A 21,121-nucleotide genomic window follows, 5' to 3' on the forward strand; every position below is an offset into this window, starting at 1 on the left:
GTGGGTAGTTGACTTTGTTAGTGGCACTATAGCCCTACTAAGCTTCACGGTTGTTTCTTTGTTTCTTGTTTTGTTGGTGACATTTATATAAATTAAAGGAAATTGTGTGCTCACACGCCGCACCTTGGTCCGGTCATTTCCACGACGACGTCCGTGACACACCTGTTAATTTAAATGCATTCCAGGTAACTACCTCATGAAGCTGGTTAAGAGAATGCCAAGAGTGTGCAAAGCTATCACCTAGGCAAAGGGTGGCTATTTGAAGAATCTCAAATTTAAAATATATTTTAAAAATGTAACCCTTTTTTGGTTACTACATTATTCTACATTGTAGAAAATAGTACAAGTAAAGGAAAAACCCTTGAATGAGTAGATGTTCTAAAACGTTTGACCGGTACTGTATTTATTACATTTTTTATTAAACCTTTATTTAACTAGGCAAGTCAGATAAGAACAAATTCTTATTTACAATGATGGCCTACCCCGGCCAAACACTAACCCGGACGATGCTGGGCCAATTGTGCACCGCCCTATGAGACTCCCAGTCATGGCCAGTTGTGATACAGCCTGGAATCGAACCAGGGTCTGTAGTGACACTGAGATGCAGTGCCTTAAACTGCTGCTCATCCCATAGGCTTCTACATTATTCACATTGACCACATTAACCAAGGTATGAATACTGTTGTGTGCATGTTTTGTTGATCATCTGTGTAACTACTATTTTTTTGGTTCACAGACTTTACCCTATCTACACTGAATATAACAGGAAAGCTGTTTGATCACCATGCACCCCAAAAATCATTCTGGCTATGGATTGGGAGAACATCAACACATTAACATCAACATGTCAGAGGATATACACATTGGAGTTGGGGCTCTGCTGGGTGTTTACCTCAAATTTGGTTTTTAATTCTGCTTTGCCACTAAAATCATAATAAACACTGAAAACTAAAATAGTGTGTTATTGTTATGCATATTATTATTAATAATAATAGGGGGGGTAGTAAAAATGTTCCCCAAAAGGTTCTTCAAAAGGTTAGGTTCTTTGAGGAGCTATTAAAAGGGGTTATTTGAAGAACATATAGGGGTCCCCCCACAGTTTCAATTTGAAGAACCCCTAAGGATACTCCAGGAAGCTTTAATATTTAGATTATAATTTTTTTGTAAATATGATTTTTTTGATAGGCCTTAATGTGTTTGAACCCCAGGAAGAGTAATAGGGATCCCAAAAAATACAAATACAAATGGCATATCCATTATCTGATCTTCCTTCTCATGCTCTTTACATGTAAATATTGCATTTCATTTTCCACTAGCCTGCAGCGCTCTCTGAACAGCAACTGTCGCTGCCAGCTCAGCTAATCAACCACGTGTGGAAGTAGCTGAAAACCCAGTGAGTGGAGTGAATCTCAATTAAACGTATCTGCTGGTCAGACATGGAGATGCATCACTGTCCAAGGGGCGGTGCGCTTGCGCTGAAGGTGATCCCGGGTTTATATTCGCCAAGGAGCTCTCTGCAACACATGCCCAGACCAGCTAGGATCCCCTTCCACAAAATCAATCAAGTATCACAAATCAGTCGCTCAAATAATATTTACTCTCCATGGGAATCACACATTGAATCCCGTCCCTGCGTTTTATTTCTTTACTCTATTCAATTGTATCACTCTGCAGATACGATTTGTATTTTTCTACGAGTCGCTTTTAAAATAATCTACATTCATTTTTTCTTTCTCATTAAACAGATTTGCCATAGTTTCGAAGTTTTGTTAGAATATAGCGAGAGCGCCTCAACATAATCATTAGAGTCCTAAAGCGAAGCTTTATGGCTATTGGATAACGCAGACCTGTGGCTGTCTTCAAAGTTCGATTTCGGACGTGCGGTTTCCTCGTCTGTAGGACAAAAATGAAATCTGCTGAAGAGGGTGAGTAGGCTTTTACTTTTGAATGTCAGCCTGCGTTTTAGAGTAATATTGCATTCATAAACGATAATTCCATCGACATGGATGATTTTGCGTGTTGGATAGCTGCCTGTCTTGTCTAGTGCTGCACTTTCTCTTCGGGTGTCTGTGAATGGGTTTCTCCTCTGTTTCGATGGCCTACTATTATAAATGTATGACAATGTAGAAGCCTACTGAATACTGAGATGATTATACGATATGTTAACAATAATGACAGCTTAATTTACCCGATCAAAAATATAAACGCAACATACTACAATTTCAAGTTATAGTTCATATAAGTAAATCAGTCAATTGGAATAAATTCATTAGGTCCTAATCTGTGGATATCACATGACTGACAATACATTCATGTGAATTGAAATTGAATTTAAAAAATAGGTAGGAGCATGGATCAGAAAACCAGTCAGTATCTGGTGTGAACCCCATTCGTGACACGTCTCTTTCACATAGAGTTGATCAGGCTGTTGATTGTGGCCTGTGGAATGTTCACCCACTCCTCTTCAATGGTTGTGCAAAGTTGCTGGACATTGTCAGGAACTGGAACACGCTGTAGTACTCGTCGAACCAGACCATCCCAAACATGTTCAATGGATGATATGTCTGGTGAGAATGCATGCCATGCTGAAACATGAGGTGATAGCGGTGGATAAATGGTACAACAATGGGCCTCCAGGATCTCGTTACGGTATCTCAGTGCATTCAAATTGCCGTCAATAAAATGCAATTGTGATTGTTGTCCGTAGCGCATTCCTGCCCATACCATAACCCCACCCCCACCATTGGGCACTCTTGATAACGTTGGCATCAGCAAATTTCTGGCCCACACGACCCCATACACGCTGTCTGCCATCTGCCCGGTACAGTTGAAACCGGGGTTCATCCATGAAGAGCACACTTCTCCAGCTTGCCAGTGGCCACTGAAGGTGAGCATTTGCCCACTGAAGTGGGTTAAGACACCGAACTGCAGTCAGGTCAAGACCCTGGTGAGGACAACAAGCATGCAGATGAGCTTCCCTGAGACGGTTTCTGACAGTTTGTGTGGAAATTCTTTGATTGTGCTAACCCACTGTCATCAGCTGCCTGGGTGGCTGGTCTAAGATGATCCCGCAGGTGAAGAAGCTGGATGTGGAGGTCCTTGGCTGGCATGGTTACACGTGGTCTGCGGTTATGAGGCCGGTTGGACGAACTTGGCCAAATTTTCAAAAATTAAGTTGGAGGTGGTTTATGGTAAAGAAATTAACATAACATTATCTGGCAAAAGCTCTGGTGGACATGCCTGCAGTCAGCATGCCAATTGCACACTCCCTCAACATCTGTTGCATTGTGTTGTGAGACTGCACATTTTAGAGTGGTGTTTTGTTGTCCGTCCCCAACACAAGGTGTACCTGTGTAATGATCATGCTGTTTAATCAGATTCTTGACAATCATCACCTGTCAGATGGATGGATTACCTTGGCAAAGGAGAAATGCTCACTAACAGGGATGTAAATAAATGTGTGCACAATTTGAGCTAAGTAATATTTTTGTGTGTGAAAAAAAAATCATGGATCTTTTATTTCAGCTCATGAAACATGGGACCAACACTTCACATGTTGCGTGTATATTTTTGTTCAGTATATATCCATGGTAGCTACTTACGTTATGAAATAATTATTTGGTTTCATCAAAAGGTTTATATAGTACCCATTAAAATTGTATGTATTGAGGGGAAAAATGGTTTATACTGTACATATTGGGGATATGTTTATATTGCCTTAAGGAATGATGAACTTTGAAACACATGGGTCTTTATTATGAGAGCTACATTACATTATGAGGCACCCCTCCTATGAGTAGGGAGTGGTGGGTGTGGCAGCGGTGGCACAAAAGCTCTCATTCAGGATGGTTTACTCAAATTGGTAATCCATGCCTCTGTCTTTTCTTGCATGAGTAAACATTTGAAGAGAAATTGACCCAAAATGTACAGTGTTTCAGTGTGTAAGTCTAGATTTAATACAATTCAGTCAGAGAGCTGAATTGACATGGAAACATTGCAAAGCTGTGACACCACTGTGATGTTAAGGTTATTACATTGTGATTATGTTGTGGGAGTCATGTGGTGGTGCACTGATGTCATGTCTTTATGGTTGCCTCAGTAGTCTCTTAATTCACAGCAGACAGGAGCTCTGGCGACTGCATGCTGTCTGAGACTGGACTGGTCTTAAGAGCTGACTAGTAAGATTACTCAGGTCCGTGTACCCTTAACCACCTCTTCCCCCATTTTCCTCTGTCTGTGCCACATGGGTAGTCAGTCTGGCTCTTATTCCCTCATACCCAGTAAGGGAGCTGGCATCTTGAACCTCCCCTGTTGGGTACAGATTGCACCTTTAGTCATGCAAACTAGCCATGTGGCACCCCATCATGAGCAACACCATCACAGCAGCTTTCTTTGTAATTAACTGGCAACTACAGTATGTCTTTCAGTGTGTGAGCCAATGAGAGTATTTATGGACCCTAATTCTAACTCATTCTATGTATTTGCTTTTCAGATGCATACAGCCACACCCCCAACACCAGTCTCTCCCTGGGCAAATCCTGCCTGCCCTCCCAGTACCACAGTCTCCATTCTGGCCCCACCATCTCAGTGTCCATCAGCCAGCCTCCCAGCTACAGTGCCCAGAACGACACGAGGACAGTGGGTTACTACTCATCCTCTAGCATCCATCCAACCGAGGCCCCGGTCCTCGAGAGCCCTCGTATTGAGATCACAGCCTATGGGCAGTTTCCTGAGGAGGAGGTGGAAGAGAGCAACAACCTTCCTGTACCTAAACAGGTCAACTCCATTGTGACCCTGACATTGCCCAACGCAGATGGCTACCGTGACCCCAGCTGCCTCAGCCCGGCCAGCAGTGTGTCGTCACGCAGCTGTCACTCCGAGGCCTCGTCCTACGAGTCGGGCTTCTCCTACAACTACGAAAACTCACCCCAGAACTCGCCCTGGCAGTCGCCCTGCGTCTCTCCCAAGGGCTCCTTCTCTCTCGCCCTGCCGGGTGAAGCTTGCACCCATGCGGGCTCCCCACATAACTCCCCCTCTACCTCCCCCCTTTCTAGTGTCATGGATGACAGCTGGATGGGCAAGCGGGGCTCCAGGCCCAACTCCCCTTGTGGTGGGAAGAGAAAATACAGCTTCAACGGAACCACAACCTCCAAGTTCCTATACTCCCCCAACCACTCCCCTGGGCCTTCCCCTCACACCTCCCCACGCCTCAGTGTCACAGACGAGTCCTGGATGCCTAACAACACCAACCAGTACACCAACTCAGCCATAGTTGCAGCCATCAATGCTCTGACCACAGACGGTGTGGCAGACCTGGGTGAGGGCATCCCTCTGAAGGCCCGGAAGACCAGCCTGGAGCCTGAGGCAGTTTGCCTGAAGGTCGAGCCTGGACGAGAGGATCTCAGCCCTGGGGAGCTTTGTCAGGATGAGTACTCCTCCTCCTGCCTGCCCTTAAAGAAGGAGAACTACTGTGGGGGGTTACTGGATGTGCCATCGCACCCATACTCATGGTCCAAGCCAAAGCAATATGTCAGGTAAGCTGAAGAAGACTTTGCCTGACTGAAATAATATTCATTATAAGGTTGACAGCTCCAGACAGCTAATCTTTATTGAGGTCAATATAAGTCAATTCAGAAATATCCATTATGAGGAAACATCCCAGCAAAGCACTGACAATCTACAGTTGTGTCTTGTTACATAGCAAACTTTAAATGTACCTTCTCCATCTTAGCCCATCTCTGCCAGCCCTTGACTGGCAGCTGCCATCCAGCTCCGGGCCATACAGCTTGCAGATCGAGGTGCAGCCCAAATCTCACCACCGTGCCCACTACGAGACTGAAGGGAGCAGAGGGGCAGTCAAGGCTCTGGCAGGAGGACACCCTGTGGTGCAGGTCTGCTATCCTCCTTATACTAACATACCGTACTGTAAACTAGAGTAGTCTACATGTAATACCATTAGCCCTATCACTTCTCGGGTTTACCACGTTCTCCAACTTATTTCTACGATTACGTTCTCTCCAACTTATTTATATCTCCAGCCCTTACATAGGTTAGTGGGTATGTGTTTTTTACATTTAAAAAAAATGATTACAAGTCTATAATGTTATTCGAAAGACGTCATAGTTCTGAATGAAATACCATAGGTATGCTATTAGACAGACCAGTCTGCTCAGTCAGTTCCTGTCCAGACGAGGGTGACTCAAACTTTTCCATTATGTCTCAAGTGCAGGCAGACAGTTGCAAAGCGAGGTAATGTGACCAGTAAAGCTTAGTCATGAGATTAAACCACAGTGACTTTGGTGGTCGAATCAGAAGTATTGAGTAATAGTAATTATTGGACTACAAGGCCGGTCTTCCCAATCATTTCACCACATCACTGACTTGACTTCAACTTCTGAATAAACCACCGAATCTACTGTGAGAAGGGAGTCATCAAAGGTGTCTGCAGGCAAAGTTAGAATGTGTAGAGTGGTATCTACACAGTTGAACATCTCTCATATTCTTGTGCGGTGACACCCCAACGTTTGCGACCACCTTGAGATTCCAACCAGTAGGCTACAGTGGGGCTGAATGGGAACCTGGGTGACGTAGCTAGCTAAGTATATTGAACAATCCCATGTGTCTAAACACCAGCATGCACATCTGTGCTGGGTAGTTTTTCTCTGTGGTTAGGTGCTAATGTTTTAATGACATGGGGTCTAGTTTACTCTCATCATGAAATAGAGAGTGTGCTCTTTTGAAAACCTCCACCTCCCTCCTCTTCCCTCCCTCCCCCAGCTTCTGACCAAACACACAGACTTCCCTTTGTTTAGGAAAGTTCCCGTCTGTAATGCTGACATCATCCACAGTGGCGTCCTATGGAGACAGCCTGACGAGGCCAGGCTCAAACCACACGTTTCTGGCAGTCTGATGGAGATGTTAGAGGAAACCTCAGACAAGGCCGCTCAATCTCCCTACACTCTTAGAAAAAATGGTTCCAAAAGGGTTCTTCAGCTGTCCCCATTAGGATAACACTTTTTGGTTGCAGGTAGAACCGTTTTATGTTCCATATAGAATCCACTATGGAAAGGGTTTTTACTTGGAACCCAAACGGGTTCTACCTGAAACCAAAAAAGGTTATCCTATGGGGACAGCCGAAGAACCCTTTTACGTTCTAAATATAGCCTCTTTCTAAAAGTGTATCTTCCTGATTACATGGTACATGGTACTCTGTGGGCTGTGGACACTGGCTGACTGGTTCTTCTTGCTGGCCTATGAGTCAAACCTTGACCAAACTGTGCAGAGTTTGTTCTGGAAGCTGCTTCAGTTCCCTCCTTGTCGAGCACAGCTTTCTGTTCTTTTCGAATGCCACGGCTGCTGCTGCAAGTCACATGCGCCATTTCGCAGATGGCAGACAGAGTAATGCTCTTTTTATGGTGAAAATCATTAAGTGATGTAAAATATAGTGAGTGAAAATATCTAGAACTGGCCAAAGATAATACTGTAAATGAGGATGTGTATTGTGTAACCATCCCTTGGAGCTGGAGGGGTGGAGAGAGAAATAGAGGGTTGCCCTCTTCCCTCTCTCCTTATTTTCCTCCCTCTCTGGTGCCATGAGCGGCCAGTCTTGACATTCCTCTAGTGGGTGATAATACGATCGAGGGAGGGGAGACTGCACTGCCAGTGCCAAAACGATCTACCTCTAACTCCATCACACACTCCCTACAGCCTAAATAAACAGCATTGCTAGGCAGCAACCCATTTCCGTACACAAATATACATAGCGTTTGCAGGCTCTTAACTTTCAAAGGGATGACATGTTTTGCTTATTGCTTTCCCAACCTAAGCTTAAGCTTGCTATAGACCACCTTCTGCCCCCAGTTGTGCCCTGGACACCATATGTGAATTGATTGCCCCCCATCCATCTTCAGAGCTCATGCTGTTAGGTGACCTAAACTGAACCTACCAGGTACAACCCCAAATCTGTAAACACAGGCACCCCCATAGATATCATCCTAACCAACCTGCCCTACAAACACCTCTGCTGTCTTTAACCAGGATCTCAGCAATCATTGCCTCATTGCTTGCGTCCGTAATGGGTCTGCGGTCAAACGACCACCCCTCATCACTGTCAAATGCTCCCTAAAACACAACAGAGAGCAGGCCTTTCTAATCGACCTGGCCCGGGTATCCTGGAAGGATATTGACCTTATTCCCTCAGTAGAGGATGCCTGGTTAATTCTTCAAAAGTGCTTTCCTCACAATCTTAAATAGGCATGCCCCATTCAAATTTAGAACCAGGAACAGATACAGCCCGTGGTTCATTCCAGACCTGACTGCCCTTGACCGGCACAAAATCATCCTGTGGCGTACTGCATTAACATCGAATAACCCCCTCGATATGAAACTTTTCAGGGAAGTTAGGAACCAACATACACAGGCAGTTAGGAAAGGGAAGGCTAGCTTTTTCAAACAGAAATTTGCATCTTGCAGCACAAACTCCAAAAAGTTCTGGGACACTGTAAAGTCCATGGAGAATGAGAGCACCTCCTCCCAGCTGCTCACTGCACTGAGGCTAGGAAACACTGTCACCTCCGATAACGCATTTTTCTATGGATGGACATACTTTCCACCTGGCCACCCCTGCCCTGGTCAACAGCCCTGCACCCCCCCACAGCAACTTGCCCAAGCCTCCCCCATTTCTCCTTCACCCCAATCCAAATAGCTGATGTTCTGAAAGAGCTGCAAATTCTGGATCCCTACAAATCAGCAGGGCTAGAGAATCTGGACCCTCTCTTTCTAAAATGATCAGCCAAAATTGTTGCAACCCCTATTACTACCCTGTTCAACCTCATTTTTTTTTGGGATCATCTGAGATCCCCAAAGATTGGAAAGCTGCCGCAGTCATCCCCCTTTTCAAAGGGGGAGACACTCTAGACCCAGACTTCCACAGACCTACAGTGCCTTGCGAAAGTATTCGGCCCCCTTGAACTTTGCGACCTTTTGCCACATTTCAGGCTTCAAACATAAATATATAAAACTGTATTTTTTTGTGAAGAATCAACATCAAGTGGGACACAATCATGAAGTGGAACGACATTTATGGGATATTTCAAACTTTTTTAACAAATCAAAAACTGAAAAATTGGTCTTGCAAAATTATTCAGCCCCTTTACTTTCAGTGCAACAAACTCTCTCCAGAAGTTCAGTTCTGAATGATCCAATGTTGACCTAAATGACTAATGATGATAAATACAATCCACCTGTGTGTAATCAAGTCTCCGTATAAATGCACCTGCACTGTGATAGTCTCAGAGGTCCGTTAAAAGCGCAGAGAGCATCATGAAGAACAAGGAACACACCAGGCAGGTCCGAGATACTGTTGTGAAGAAGTTTAAAGCCGGATTTGGATACAAAAAGATTTCCCAAGCTTTAAACATCCCAAGGAGCACTGTGCAAGCGATAATATTGAAATGGAAGGAGTATCAGACCACTGCAAATCTACCAAGACCTGGCCGTCCCTCTAAACTTTCAGCTCATACAAGGAGAAGACTGATCAGAGATGCAGCCAAGAGGCCCATGAGCACTCTGGATGAACTGCAGAGATCTACAGCTGAGGTGGGAGACTCTGTCCATAGGACAACAATCAGTCGTATATTGCACAAATCTGGCCTTTATGGAAGAGTGGCAAGAAGAAAGCCATTTCTTAAAGATATCCATAAAAAGTGTCGTTTAAAGTTTGCCACAAGCCACCTGGGAGACACACCAAACATGTGGAAGAAGGTGCTCTGGTCAGATGAAACCAAAATTGAACTTTTTGGCAACAATGCAAAACGTTATGTTTGGCGTAAAAGCAACACAGCTGAACACAACATCCCCAATGTCAAACATGGTGGTGGCAGCATCATGGTTTGGGCCTGCTTTTCTTCAGCAGGGACAGGGAAGATGGTTAAAATTGATGGGAAGATGGATGGAGCCAAATACAGGACCATTCTGGAAGATAACCTGATGGAGTCTGCAAAAGACCTGAGACTGGGACGGAGATTTGTCTTCCAACAAGACAATGATCCAAAACATAAAGCAAAATCTACAATGGAATGGTTCAAAAATAAACATATCCAGGTGTTAGAATGGCCAAGTCAAAGTCCAGACCTGATTCCAATCGAGAATCTGTGGAAAGAACTGAAAACTGCTGTTCACAAATGCTCTCCATCCAACCTCACTGAGCTCGAGCTGTTTTGCAAGGAGGAATGGGAAAAAAATTCAGTCTCTCGATGTGCAAAACTGATAGAGACATACCCCAAGCGACTTACAGCTGTAATCGCAGCAAAAGGTGGCGCTACAAAGTATTAACTTAAGGGGGCTGAATAATTTTGCACGCCCAATTTTTCAGTTTTTGATTTGTTAAAAAAGTTTTAAATATCCAATAAATGTTGTTCCACTTCATGATTGTGTCCCACTTGTTGTTGATTCTTCACAAAAAAATACAGTTTTATATCTTTAGGTTTGAAGCCTGAAATGTGGCAAAAGGTCGCAAAGTTCAAGGGGGCCGAATACTTTCGCAAGGCACTGTATATATATCCTACCCTGCCTTTCTAAGGTCTTCGAAAGCCAAGTTGACAAACAGATCACTGACCATTTTGAATCCCACCGTACCTTCTCCGCTATGCCATCTGTTTTCTGAGCTGGTCAGCCACTCTCAAGGTCCAAAACGATATCATAACCTCCATTGATCATCGATAAGAGACAGCACTGTGCAGCTGTATTCATAGACCTGGCCAAGGCTTTTTCGACTCTGTCAATCACCACATTCTTATCAGCAGACTCAACAGCCTTGGTCACTCAAATGACTGCCTCGTCTGGTTCACCAACTACTTATCAGACAGAGTTCAGTGTGACAAAATCGAAGGGCCTGTTGTCTTGACCTCTGGCAGTCTCTATGGGGGTGCCACAGGGTTAAATTCTCGGGTCGACTCTTTTCGCTGTATACATCAATGATGTCACTCTTGCTGCTGGTGATTCTTTGTCCAACTCTACGCAGACGATACCATTCTGTACACCTCTGGCCCTTCTTTGGACACTGTGTTCTCCAGGCAATCTTCAATGCCATACGACGCTCCTTCCATGACCTCCAACTGCTCTTAAATGCAAGTAAAACTAAATGCATGCTCTTCAACCGATCGCTACCAGCACCTGCCCGTCCGTCCAGCATCACTACTCTGGACAGTTCTGACTTAGAATATGTGGACATCTATAAATACCTAAGTGTCTGGTTAGACTGTAAACTCTCCTTCCAGACACATTACACATCTCCAATCCATAGTTAAATCTAGATTAGGCTTCCTATTTTGCAAAAAAAGCATCCTTCCCTCATGCTGCCAAACATACCCTTGTAAAACTGACTATCCTACCGATCCTTGACTTTGGCGATGTCATTTACAAAATAGCCTCCAACACTCTACTCAGCAAATTGGATGCAGTCTATCACCGTGCCATCTTTTTTTGTCACCAAAGCCCCATATACTACCCACCACTGCGACCTGTATGCTCTCGTTGGCTGGCCCCCGCTTCACATTCGTCACCAAACCCACTGGCTCCAGGTCATCTATAAGTCTTTGCTAGATAAAGCCCTGCCTTATGTCAGCTCACTGGTCACCATAGCAGCACCCACCCATAGCACGCGCTCCAGCAGGTATATTTCACTGGTCACCCCCAAAGCCATTTCCTCCTTTGGCCACCTTTCCTTCCAGTTCTCTGCAGCCAATGACTAGAACGAATTGCAAAAATCACTGAAGCTGGAGACTCATATCTCCGTCACTAACTTTAAGCATCAGCTGACAGAGAAGCTCACAGGTCACTGCACCTGTACATAGCCCATCTGCAAATAGCCCATCCAACTACCTCATCCCAATACTGTTTTTTTTTTCTTCTCCTTTGCACCCAGTATCTCTACTTGCACATTCATCTTCTGCACATCTATCACTCCAGTGTTTAATTGCAACATTTGACTTATATCGCCACTATGGCTTTTTTATTGCCTTACCTCCCTTTATCTTACCTCCTTTGCACACACTGTGTGTATATATATTTTTTTCACCTATTATGTTATTGAGTATGTTTTTTTTATTCCATGTGTAACTCTGTGTGTTTGTGTCGCTTTGCTTTATCTTGGCCAGGTCGCAGTTGTTAATGAGAACCTGTTCTCAACTAGCCTACCTTGTTAAATAAAGGTGAAATAAAAAATGAAATAAATATGGATACCCCCGCTGTTTTCAAATCAGGTAGAGGGCTTGGGCTATCACGTATAAACAAACAATTTTTAATGTCAAAGATCAACCTTCTTGATATCTGGGTGCATGAGCTTGGCTAAATAGCTCGATTTCGGATAAGGACATTGGCATTGCTGATTACAACATCTTCAGGTGTGACTGACTGAACATCGGTGGCTATATATATGTGTATATGTGAAACGAACCCAGCAAAAAAAGAAACATCCTCTCACTCTCAATTGCGTTTATTTTCAGCAAACTTGTGTATGAACATAAGATTCATCAACTGCGACATAAACTGAACAAGTTCCACAGACATGTGACTAACACAAATGGGATAATGTGTCCATGAACAAAGGGGGGAGCAAAATCAAAAGTAAGTCAGTATCAGGTGTGGCCACCAGTACTAAGTACAGCAGTGCATCTCCTCTTCCTAGACTGCACCGGATTTGCCCGTTCTTGCTGTGAGATGTTAACCCAGTCTTCCACCAAGGCACCTGCAAGTTCCCAGACATTTCTGTGGCGAATGGCCCTATCCGTCACGATCAAGCAGGTCCCAGACGTGCTCAATGGGATTGAGATCCGGGCTCTTTGCTGGCCATGGCAGAACACTGACATTCCTGTCTTGCAGGAAATCACGCACATAATGAGCAGTATGGCTGGTGGCATTGTCATGCTGGAAGGTCATGTCAGGATGAGCCTGCAGGAATGGTACCACTTGAGGGAGAAGGATGTGCTCCCTGTAACGCACAGCGTTGATATTGCCTGAAATGATGGACCCTCCACCTCCAAATTGATCCCGCTCCAGAGTACAGGCCTCGGTGTAATGCTCATTCCTTTGACAATAAACTCATCTGACATTTCACCCCTGGTGAGACAAAACCGTGACTCGTCAGAGAAGAGCACTTTTTGCCAGTCCTGTCTGGTCCAGCGACGGTGGGTTTGTGCCCATAGGTGACTTTGTGGCCGTTGATGTCTGGTGAGGACCTGCCTTATCACAAGCCCTCAGTCCAGCCTCTCAGCCTATTCCGGACAGTCTGAGCACTGATGGAAGGATTGTGCATTCCTGGTGTAACTCGGGCAGTGGTTGTTGCCATCCTGTACCTGTCCCGCAGGTGTGATGTTTGGATGTACCGATCCTGTTCAGGTGTTGTTACACGTGGTCTGCTCTGCGAGGACGATCGGCTGTCCATCCTGTCTCTCTGTAACGCGGTCTTAAGCGTCTCACAGTACGGACATTGCAATTTATTGCCCTGGCCACATCTGCAGTCCTTATGCCTCCTTGCAGCATTCCTAAGGCACGTTCACGCAGATGAGCAGGGACCCAGGGTATCTTTTGATGTTTTTCAGAGTCACTAGAAAGGCATTTTTAGGTTCCCTAGTTTTCATAACTGTTACCTTAATTGCCTACAGTCTGTAAGCTGTTTGTGTCTTAGCGACCGTTCCAATGTGCATGTTCATTAATTGTTTATAGCTCATTGAACACGCATGGGAAACCAGGGTTTAAACCCTCTTACAATGAACATCTGAAGTTATTTGGATTTTTACTAATTATATTTGAAGGACAGGGTCCTGGACAAGGGACCTTTCATTTTTTCTGAGGTTATATAGACACCCATGGGGGGGGGGGGGGGGGGGGTGGAATATGTGAAAGCAACACTTGTGGCATCACGTTCTCTAAATATCACCCTCCCAATTTTTTGGTTGTGCTTTTGGTTATAGAGTGCTTACATAAAGTATTCATAACTATGGACTTTGTTGTATTTCAGCCTGAATTCAAAATTGATCCGTTTCACCTGTCTTTGTGCTTGTCTCCACCCACCTCCAGGTGTTGCCCATCTTCCTAATTATCCCCAGTGTATTTATACCTGTGTTCTCCGTCTGTTGCCAGTTCATTTTGTTCATCAAGGCTACCAGTATTTTTCCCCTTGCTCCCGTCTTTGTTCTAGTTCCTGTTTTCAAGGTTTTGACAATTCTGCCTACCCTGAGTGTGCCTGCCGTTTCTGTACTTGTCACACCACCCTGGATTATTGACTTCTGCCTTCCCTGACCCCGAGACTGCCTGCCGTTCTGTACCTTTTGGACTCCCTTTTGGACTTTTGTCTGCCCACTGTTCTAGTAAATAACTTTTGTTACTTTGACACTGTCTGCATCTGGGTCTTCCCTAATATTTGAAATATAGACACACTATCTCATAATGACAAAGTAAATACATTTTTTTTTAGAAATCCTTGCATATTTTTTGTAAATGAAGTACATAACTATCTAATTTATGTAAGTATTCACAACCCTAGAAACACCTTTGGCAGCAATTAGAGCTGTGCGAATTTCTGGTTAAGTCTCTGAGCTTTGCACAATATTTGCACATTATTCTTTTAACAATTCTTCAAGCTCTGTGAAGTTGGTTGTTGATCATTGCTAGACATCCATTTTCAAGGCTTACCATAGCTTTTCAAGACGATTTGTCAGAACTAGGACGTGTACTCCAAGCATGAGCTGACCATCTGGCAAGTGTCTTCACTGTCCTTTTCAACCACTCCCTGTCTGAGTTTGTAATACCAACATGTTTCAATCAGACCACCATAGTCCCTGTGCCCAAGAACACTAAGGTAACCTGCCTGAATGATGACCGACCTATAGCACTCATGTCTGTAGCAATGAAGTGCTTTGAAAGGCTGGTCATGGCTCACATCAGCAGCAGCATCCCGGATTCCCTAGACCCATTCCAATTTGCGTACCGCCCAAACTGATCCACAGATGATGCAATCTCTATTGCGCTCCACACTGCCCTTTCACACCTGGACAAAGGGGACATCTATGTGAGAATGCTATTCATTGACAACAGCTCAGCGTTCAACACCATAGTGCCCTCAAAGCTCATCACTTAGCTAAGGACCCTGGACTAAACACCTCCCTCTGCAGCTGGACCCTGGACTTCTTGACGGGCAGCCCCCAGGGGGCAAGGGTAGGTAACAACACAACCGCCACGCTGATCCTCAACACGGGGGCCCCTCGGGTGCGTGCTCAGTCCCCTCCTGTACTCCCTGTTCACTCATGACTGCATAGCCAGGCACGACTCCAACACCATCATTAAGTTTGCCGATGACACAACCGTGGTAGGCCTGATCACCGACAATGACGAGACAGCCTATAGGGAGGAGCGGACAACAACCTCTCCCTCAACGTGATCAAGACAAAGGAGAGGATTGTGCACAACAGGAAAAGGAGGACCGAGCACGCCCCCATTATCATTGGCGGGGCTATAGGGGAGCAGGTTGAGAGCTTCAAGTTCTCTGGCGTCCACATCGCCAACAAACTAACATGGTCCAAGCCGATCAAGACAGTCTTGAAGAGGGCACGACAAAACCTATTTGGTGTGGGTCCTCAGATCCTCAATAGGTTCTACAGCTGCTCCATCAAGCGCATCCTGATGGGTTGCATCACATCCTAGTATGGCAACTGCTCAGCCGTCCGACCGCAAGGCAGTACTGAGGGTAATGCGTACGGCCCATTACATCACCGGGGCCAAGCTTCCTGCCTTCCAGGACCTCTATACCAGACTGTGTCAGAGGAAGGCCCTAAAAATTGTCAAGGACTCCAGCCACCTTAGTCATAGACTGTTCTCTCTGCTACCGCAAGGCAAGCGGTACCGGAGTGCCAGTCTAGGTCCAAGAGGCTTCTAAACAGCTTCTACCACCAAGCCATAAGACTCCTGAACATCTAATAACATTGCTACCCCAGACTATTTGCATTGCCCCCCCCTCCCCCCTTTTACGCTGCTGCTACTCTGTTTTATCTATGCATAGTCACTTTTAATCTAACTACATGTACATATCACCTCAATTACCTCGACTAACCAGTGCCCCACACTTTGACTCTGTACTTGTACCCCCTGTATATAGCCTCACTGTTGTTATTTTACTGCTGCTCTTTAATTATTTGTTACTTTTATTTCGTACTTAACCAACAATGCAATTTAAAAAAAAAATTTACCTCTTGAACCTCTGGGGGCAGTATTTCATTTTTGGATGAAAAACGCTCCCGTTTTAAGCGCAATATTTTGTCACGAAAAGATGGGCTTTACTTACAGTAAGCATTTCACTGTGAGGTCTACTACATTTGTTGTATTTGTGACGAATATGACGAATAAAATGTGTGACAAATAAAATGTGATTTGATTTTGATTAGTATTTTTGTAGTGACTGGCTGTATTGATACACCATTCAAAGTGTAATTAACTTCACCATGCTCAAGGATGATTTTGGGGGGCTTATTGACTCATGGCATGTCAGCTTTTTTAAATGATTTGTTAAAATTTCTTAACATAATTCCACTGAGACATTAAGGTGGTATTGTGTGTTGGCCAGTGAGACAACATGTCAATTTAATACATTTTACATGGTTTTTCCCCTCTTAAATTGCTTGTAAATATTGCGTGCTTTTATTGCGGTGTAATTGTAATATTGTGAATTTGTATGATTCTGTGCAGGGCTCCTTTGAAAAAGAGGCCTTGGTCTCCATGGGATTCCCTGTTTTAAATACATTTAAATAAAATAAAGTAAATAATGAAATGCATGAATAATTAAATAAATAAAAGTAGCCCTCTATTTCCTATATACAGTAGTGCACTACTTTATTTTATTTAACCTTTATTTACCTAGACAAGTCAGTTAAGAACTAATTCTTATTTACAATGACGGCCTACCCTGGCCAAACCCGGACAACACTGGGCCAATTGTGCACCGCCCTATGGGACTCCCGATCACGGCCGGTTGTGATACAGCTCGGGATCGAAACAGGGCCTATAGTGACGCCTCTAGCACTGAGATGCAGTGCCTTAGACCACTGTGCCACTTGGGAGCCTAAAAGGGCTCTGGTCAAAAGAAGTGCACTATGTAGGGAATAGGATTCCATTTGGGACGTAAGCGTAACCTTTAGTACACTGTAACCCAGGCTTAGTCCTGTCAGTGAAATACCAGGGTTGTTTGTCTCAGCTGGTTAACTGGCTCTTGGGCAGACAGTGGGACCCTGGTGATGGAGATGTGCCTCAGCCCATCAATACAGACAGGAACTGATATTAATGGAGGAAATCTGTGAATGGGTTGTTGGCCTTGGATAAAGATTCCTCAGAAAAATGTCAACTGTGTTTGAAAGGTATTTCTGGGTTTTTTAACCCGTTGTCAACAGTTTGTGTGTGTGTGTGTGGGGATACTTCGTTTTTGACTAGACATAAGTACTGGAGGAACAAATTCCTATCAACCATTGTTGATTGGCAATACATTTTTTAAATGTAATTATATGTCTTCCTTCCAGCTCCACGGCTACATGGAGACCAAGCCCCTGATCTTGCAGCTATTCATTGGCACGGCAGACGATCGTCTCTTGCGGCCCCATGCCTTCTACCAGGTCCACCGCATCACTGGCAAGACTGTCTCCACCCCCAGCCATGAGGGCCTGCAGTCTAACACCAAGGTGCTGGAGATTCCACTGCTGCCCGAGAACAACATGCGCGCCATGTGAGTACTGTGTGTGTGTGTGTGTGTGTGTATTTCTTTAGCCTTTGTCTGTTTTTTTTGTTGTGCAGTCAGTTAGACATTTAAGCTCCTCCTCAAGCAACTCAAATGATGAGTGAACATCTGTAGAGTTTTGTCCATGACGGCTGACGAGTACCAGCTGGATAGTGTGTGTGTGTGTGTGTGTGTGTGTGTGTGAGTGTGAGGCACCAATGCTGACATCTTAATTTGACTCAATTAGAGATCCATTCAACATGTGACAGCCCTCTTCCAATGTTTTTGTTACCAATGAGCGAATACACTCAAAAGCCAAACACTCTTTTTCTCCTGAGATTTGCATTGTGTTGATTCCTTGGCACAGCTGACTGAGACTTTATCTGTGTCCCAAATGGCATCCTAGTCCTTATATAGTGCACTACTTTTGACCAGAGCCTGGAGGGAGGGCTAACCAGCTGGGAATCCTTAGCCTCAAAACCTGATTGCCTCACCAGCGGCGCATCCCCCAGTGTCTGACAAAGACATTTCGGGAGTGTTCAGTTAGTGAAACAATTGACATTAACTCCTTTATAAGCAATGCAGCGTCGAGGAGCACAGCCATGGAAAAACTTTGGTTGGAAAGGCTAATGCCATAAAAGTCTGACATGTTAGAAGTGAGTGCACAGCATAGATGGTAGGGGGTGAGAAATTAGATATTTATAAAGTCTGACGAAGACTCTGTAAAAAGCATAGCTACAGCCAATAGGTTAGCTGGTAGAGCCGTAGAGGGATCAAGGCTAGACCAGTATCCCATGGGTGTTCTCTTTTGGTCCATTTAAAAAGCTATTTATGAAACTATTAACATTCACAGCATTTGAGCTGCTGGATGGTTGGGATTAGACCTGTAAGCAGTAGTTGCTGAGTACACAGGAAACCTTTCATTGGGGATACGTGTGATAATCTTCTGCTGAAATACTGTTGTCTGATGACTATAGCCATTATATACTGAAATCCCTTTGTGGTGCTAGAGAGAACTTAATAAGCTGAGTGTCTATGTATGTGGTAACTGTCACAGGGATAATGATTTGAGATCTCAATAATGATGGTGTCTATCGAATGTGTTTGTCTATGAGCCTCTCTAACGTTTAACTAAGTTTCTTCTGTTTAATGTAGAATTGACTGCTCCGGCATCCTGAAACTTCGCAACTCGGACATCGAGCTGCGGAAGGGCGAGACAGACATCGGGCGTAAAAACACACGTGTGAGGATGGTGTTCCGGGTTCACATCAACCAGTCCACAGGTAGAACATTGTCCCTGCAGACTGCAACCAACCCCATGGAGTGCTGTGAGTACACCTTCACTATCAGGCCTGGGGGTGGGGGTGGTTTAACATGGCAGATCATTTTGACTTTGGTAGATAAGCACACATTGCACCAAAGCGCTAGATAGAAATCTGAGCAGATCTGCTAATTTAATGGGTTTCTGGCTGGAATCACACCACAAAGATCAAGTGCTATGAGGAAAATGAGCAATGTGGTTAAACCATGATCTCAGCTCTTAAGAATAGATCATTGTTGGTCGCTGATACACTGCCACAAAACTGTTATTGACCAAGCCTCTTTTTTTTCATTGTCAAGGGTAATTGTCAGAAACATTCTTTGCCAGATCTATTTTTCATTTGTAAACATCTGAGTTTTATTAAAGAATATCACACACTTTACGGCGGTTGAAGTTAACCAGGAGGTGATAGCCAAGAATGATATTTTGTAAAAACAATAATTTGAGAAAATTATACAATAACAAATACTGAATGGATCCATTCCCTCACCGTTAGGTCAGAGGAATAATATGTCTCTAGAGCTAATGGCTCTTGGCATTGTTAGTGGTGAGGATTCTTTAAGAGTTGTCAAGCTCATGAAAATGACTTTGTCTGGATGGTCGGGGCTGAAGGGAGAGTGGGTTTGTAATGATTCTGTAGTGAAGACAGTGCTGTCCCCCTCCTGCAGCCCAGAGATCAGCCCAGGAGTTGCCCCTAGTGGATAAGCAGACTCTGCAGACGTGCCCTGCTGCTGGGGGAGAGAAGATGCTCCTCAGCGGACACAACTTCCAGCACGACTCCAAAGTGGTGTTCATGGAGAAAGCCCAAGGTAGGAGCTGAAGCCAGAGCTGGAGCTGGATGCAGATGTGTGTGGCTTAGTGTGCATATTTATGTGCGTGTGTGTGTTTGGTTTTACTATCCTTGTGGGGCCCAGAAGTCCTCACAAGGATAGTAAAACAAGGAAAAAGGCTATTTTAGGCTTAGGGATTAAATTTAGGGTTACAATTACGGTTAGAGCTAGATTCAGGTTAAGGGTTAGGGGTTAGAGAAAATAGGATTTTGAATCAATTATTTTGATCCCCACAAGGATAGGAAAACGAGTGTGTGGGTGTGTGTGTTTGTGCTCTAACTTTCTCTCCCTCTTTGCCCCCCTGGGTTTGAGAAACCCCAGGGCTACTCCCTCCCTCCACTTCCCCAGCCATCAAAATATCCCCCATCCTGCCAGAGTGCCACATGTGGTGCACATTAATGCGCTGTATTTTTAACCCAGCAGATTTACATTTGCAGAAGTTTCCATTGCCTGTTCAGAATAGGAATGGATCACAAATGCACTATGTGCCATGTAGGCTGCTGTGCTGTCCCTCACAGTTCAGTATTTGTTTCCTCTCTTCTCTCTAAGCCCTCTCAGTTGGGAAGGAGGGAGGAACTGCTCCCAGATGTTGATGCTTAGGGTTTACTAACAGCAATTTCCTTGATTAGCTTTAGAAAAGCAACATGAGGTATGGTTTGGGCCAAGGTTGTGCAATGTAAACACATCTGATCATATGGTTCATGAGTCACTCAGATCAGAGGGGAACCTGTTGCCATTGTGTGAGGAGAGGAATTCTACGTGGGTTGGGTGGGGGCTCAAGCACCATTATCATACAATAGTAGTGTGAGAGCTTTGCTATATCTCTTTCTACATCTCTTGATTTCTCCTAATCTCTATTGCTATTAATTTATGTATGTGAAATTCTAATTATTTTCAATATTTACCTTGCCCAGAATTCTAGATAACTCTCTTTTTGGTTTATAGTTTTGTGTGGCGCAGCGGTCTAAGACACTGCGTCTCAGTCCAAGAGGTGTCACACTGCAGTCCCTGGTTTGAATCTAGGCTGCATCACATCTGTCCATGTTTGGGAGTCCCATGGGGCGGTGCACAACTTGGCCCATTGTTGTCCTGGTTTGTTCGGGGTAGGCCGTCATTATAAATAAGAATTTGTTCTTAACTGACTTGCCTAGTTAAATAAAGGTTAAATGTAAAAAAATATATATTTTTAAATTTGTGTCAGTTTGAAGAAGATCA

General features: G+C 44.4%; 1 protein-coding gene across 1 annotated transcript in view; it reads left to right on the forward strand.

Annotated features, from left to right (window-relative positions):
* Window positions 1-1,906: 1,906 nt before the first annotated feature.
* LOC139392053 (nuclear factor of activated T-cells, cytoplasmic 1-like) overlaps window positions 1,907-21,121 on the forward strand; it is a 70,670-nt gene continuing 51,455 nt past the window's right edge. Inside the window, exons 1-6 of the mRNA XM_071139713.1 lie at window positions 1,907-1,925; window positions 4,493-5,534; window positions 5,732-5,891; window positions 17,562-17,764; window positions 18,911-19,083; window positions 19,745-19,885. Of these exons, the coding sequence (XP_070995814.1) occupies window positions 1,907-1,925; window positions 4,493-5,534; window positions 5,732-5,891; window positions 17,562-17,764; window positions 18,911-19,083; window positions 19,745-19,885 (1,738 nt within the window). The remainder of the gene's footprint in view (window positions 1,926-4,492; window positions 5,535-5,731; window positions 5,892-17,561; window positions 17,765-18,910; window positions 19,084-19,744; window positions 19,886-21,121) is intronic.

Source organism: Oncorhynchus clarkii, chromosome 32, assembly GCF_045791955.1.
Source record: "Oncorhynchus clarkii lewisi isolate Uvic-CL-2024 chromosome 32, UVic_Ocla_1.0, whole genome shotgun sequence".
NCBI classification, from domain to species: Eukaryota; Metazoa; Chordata; class Actinopteri; order Salmoniformes; family Salmonidae; genus Oncorhynchus; species Oncorhynchus clarkii.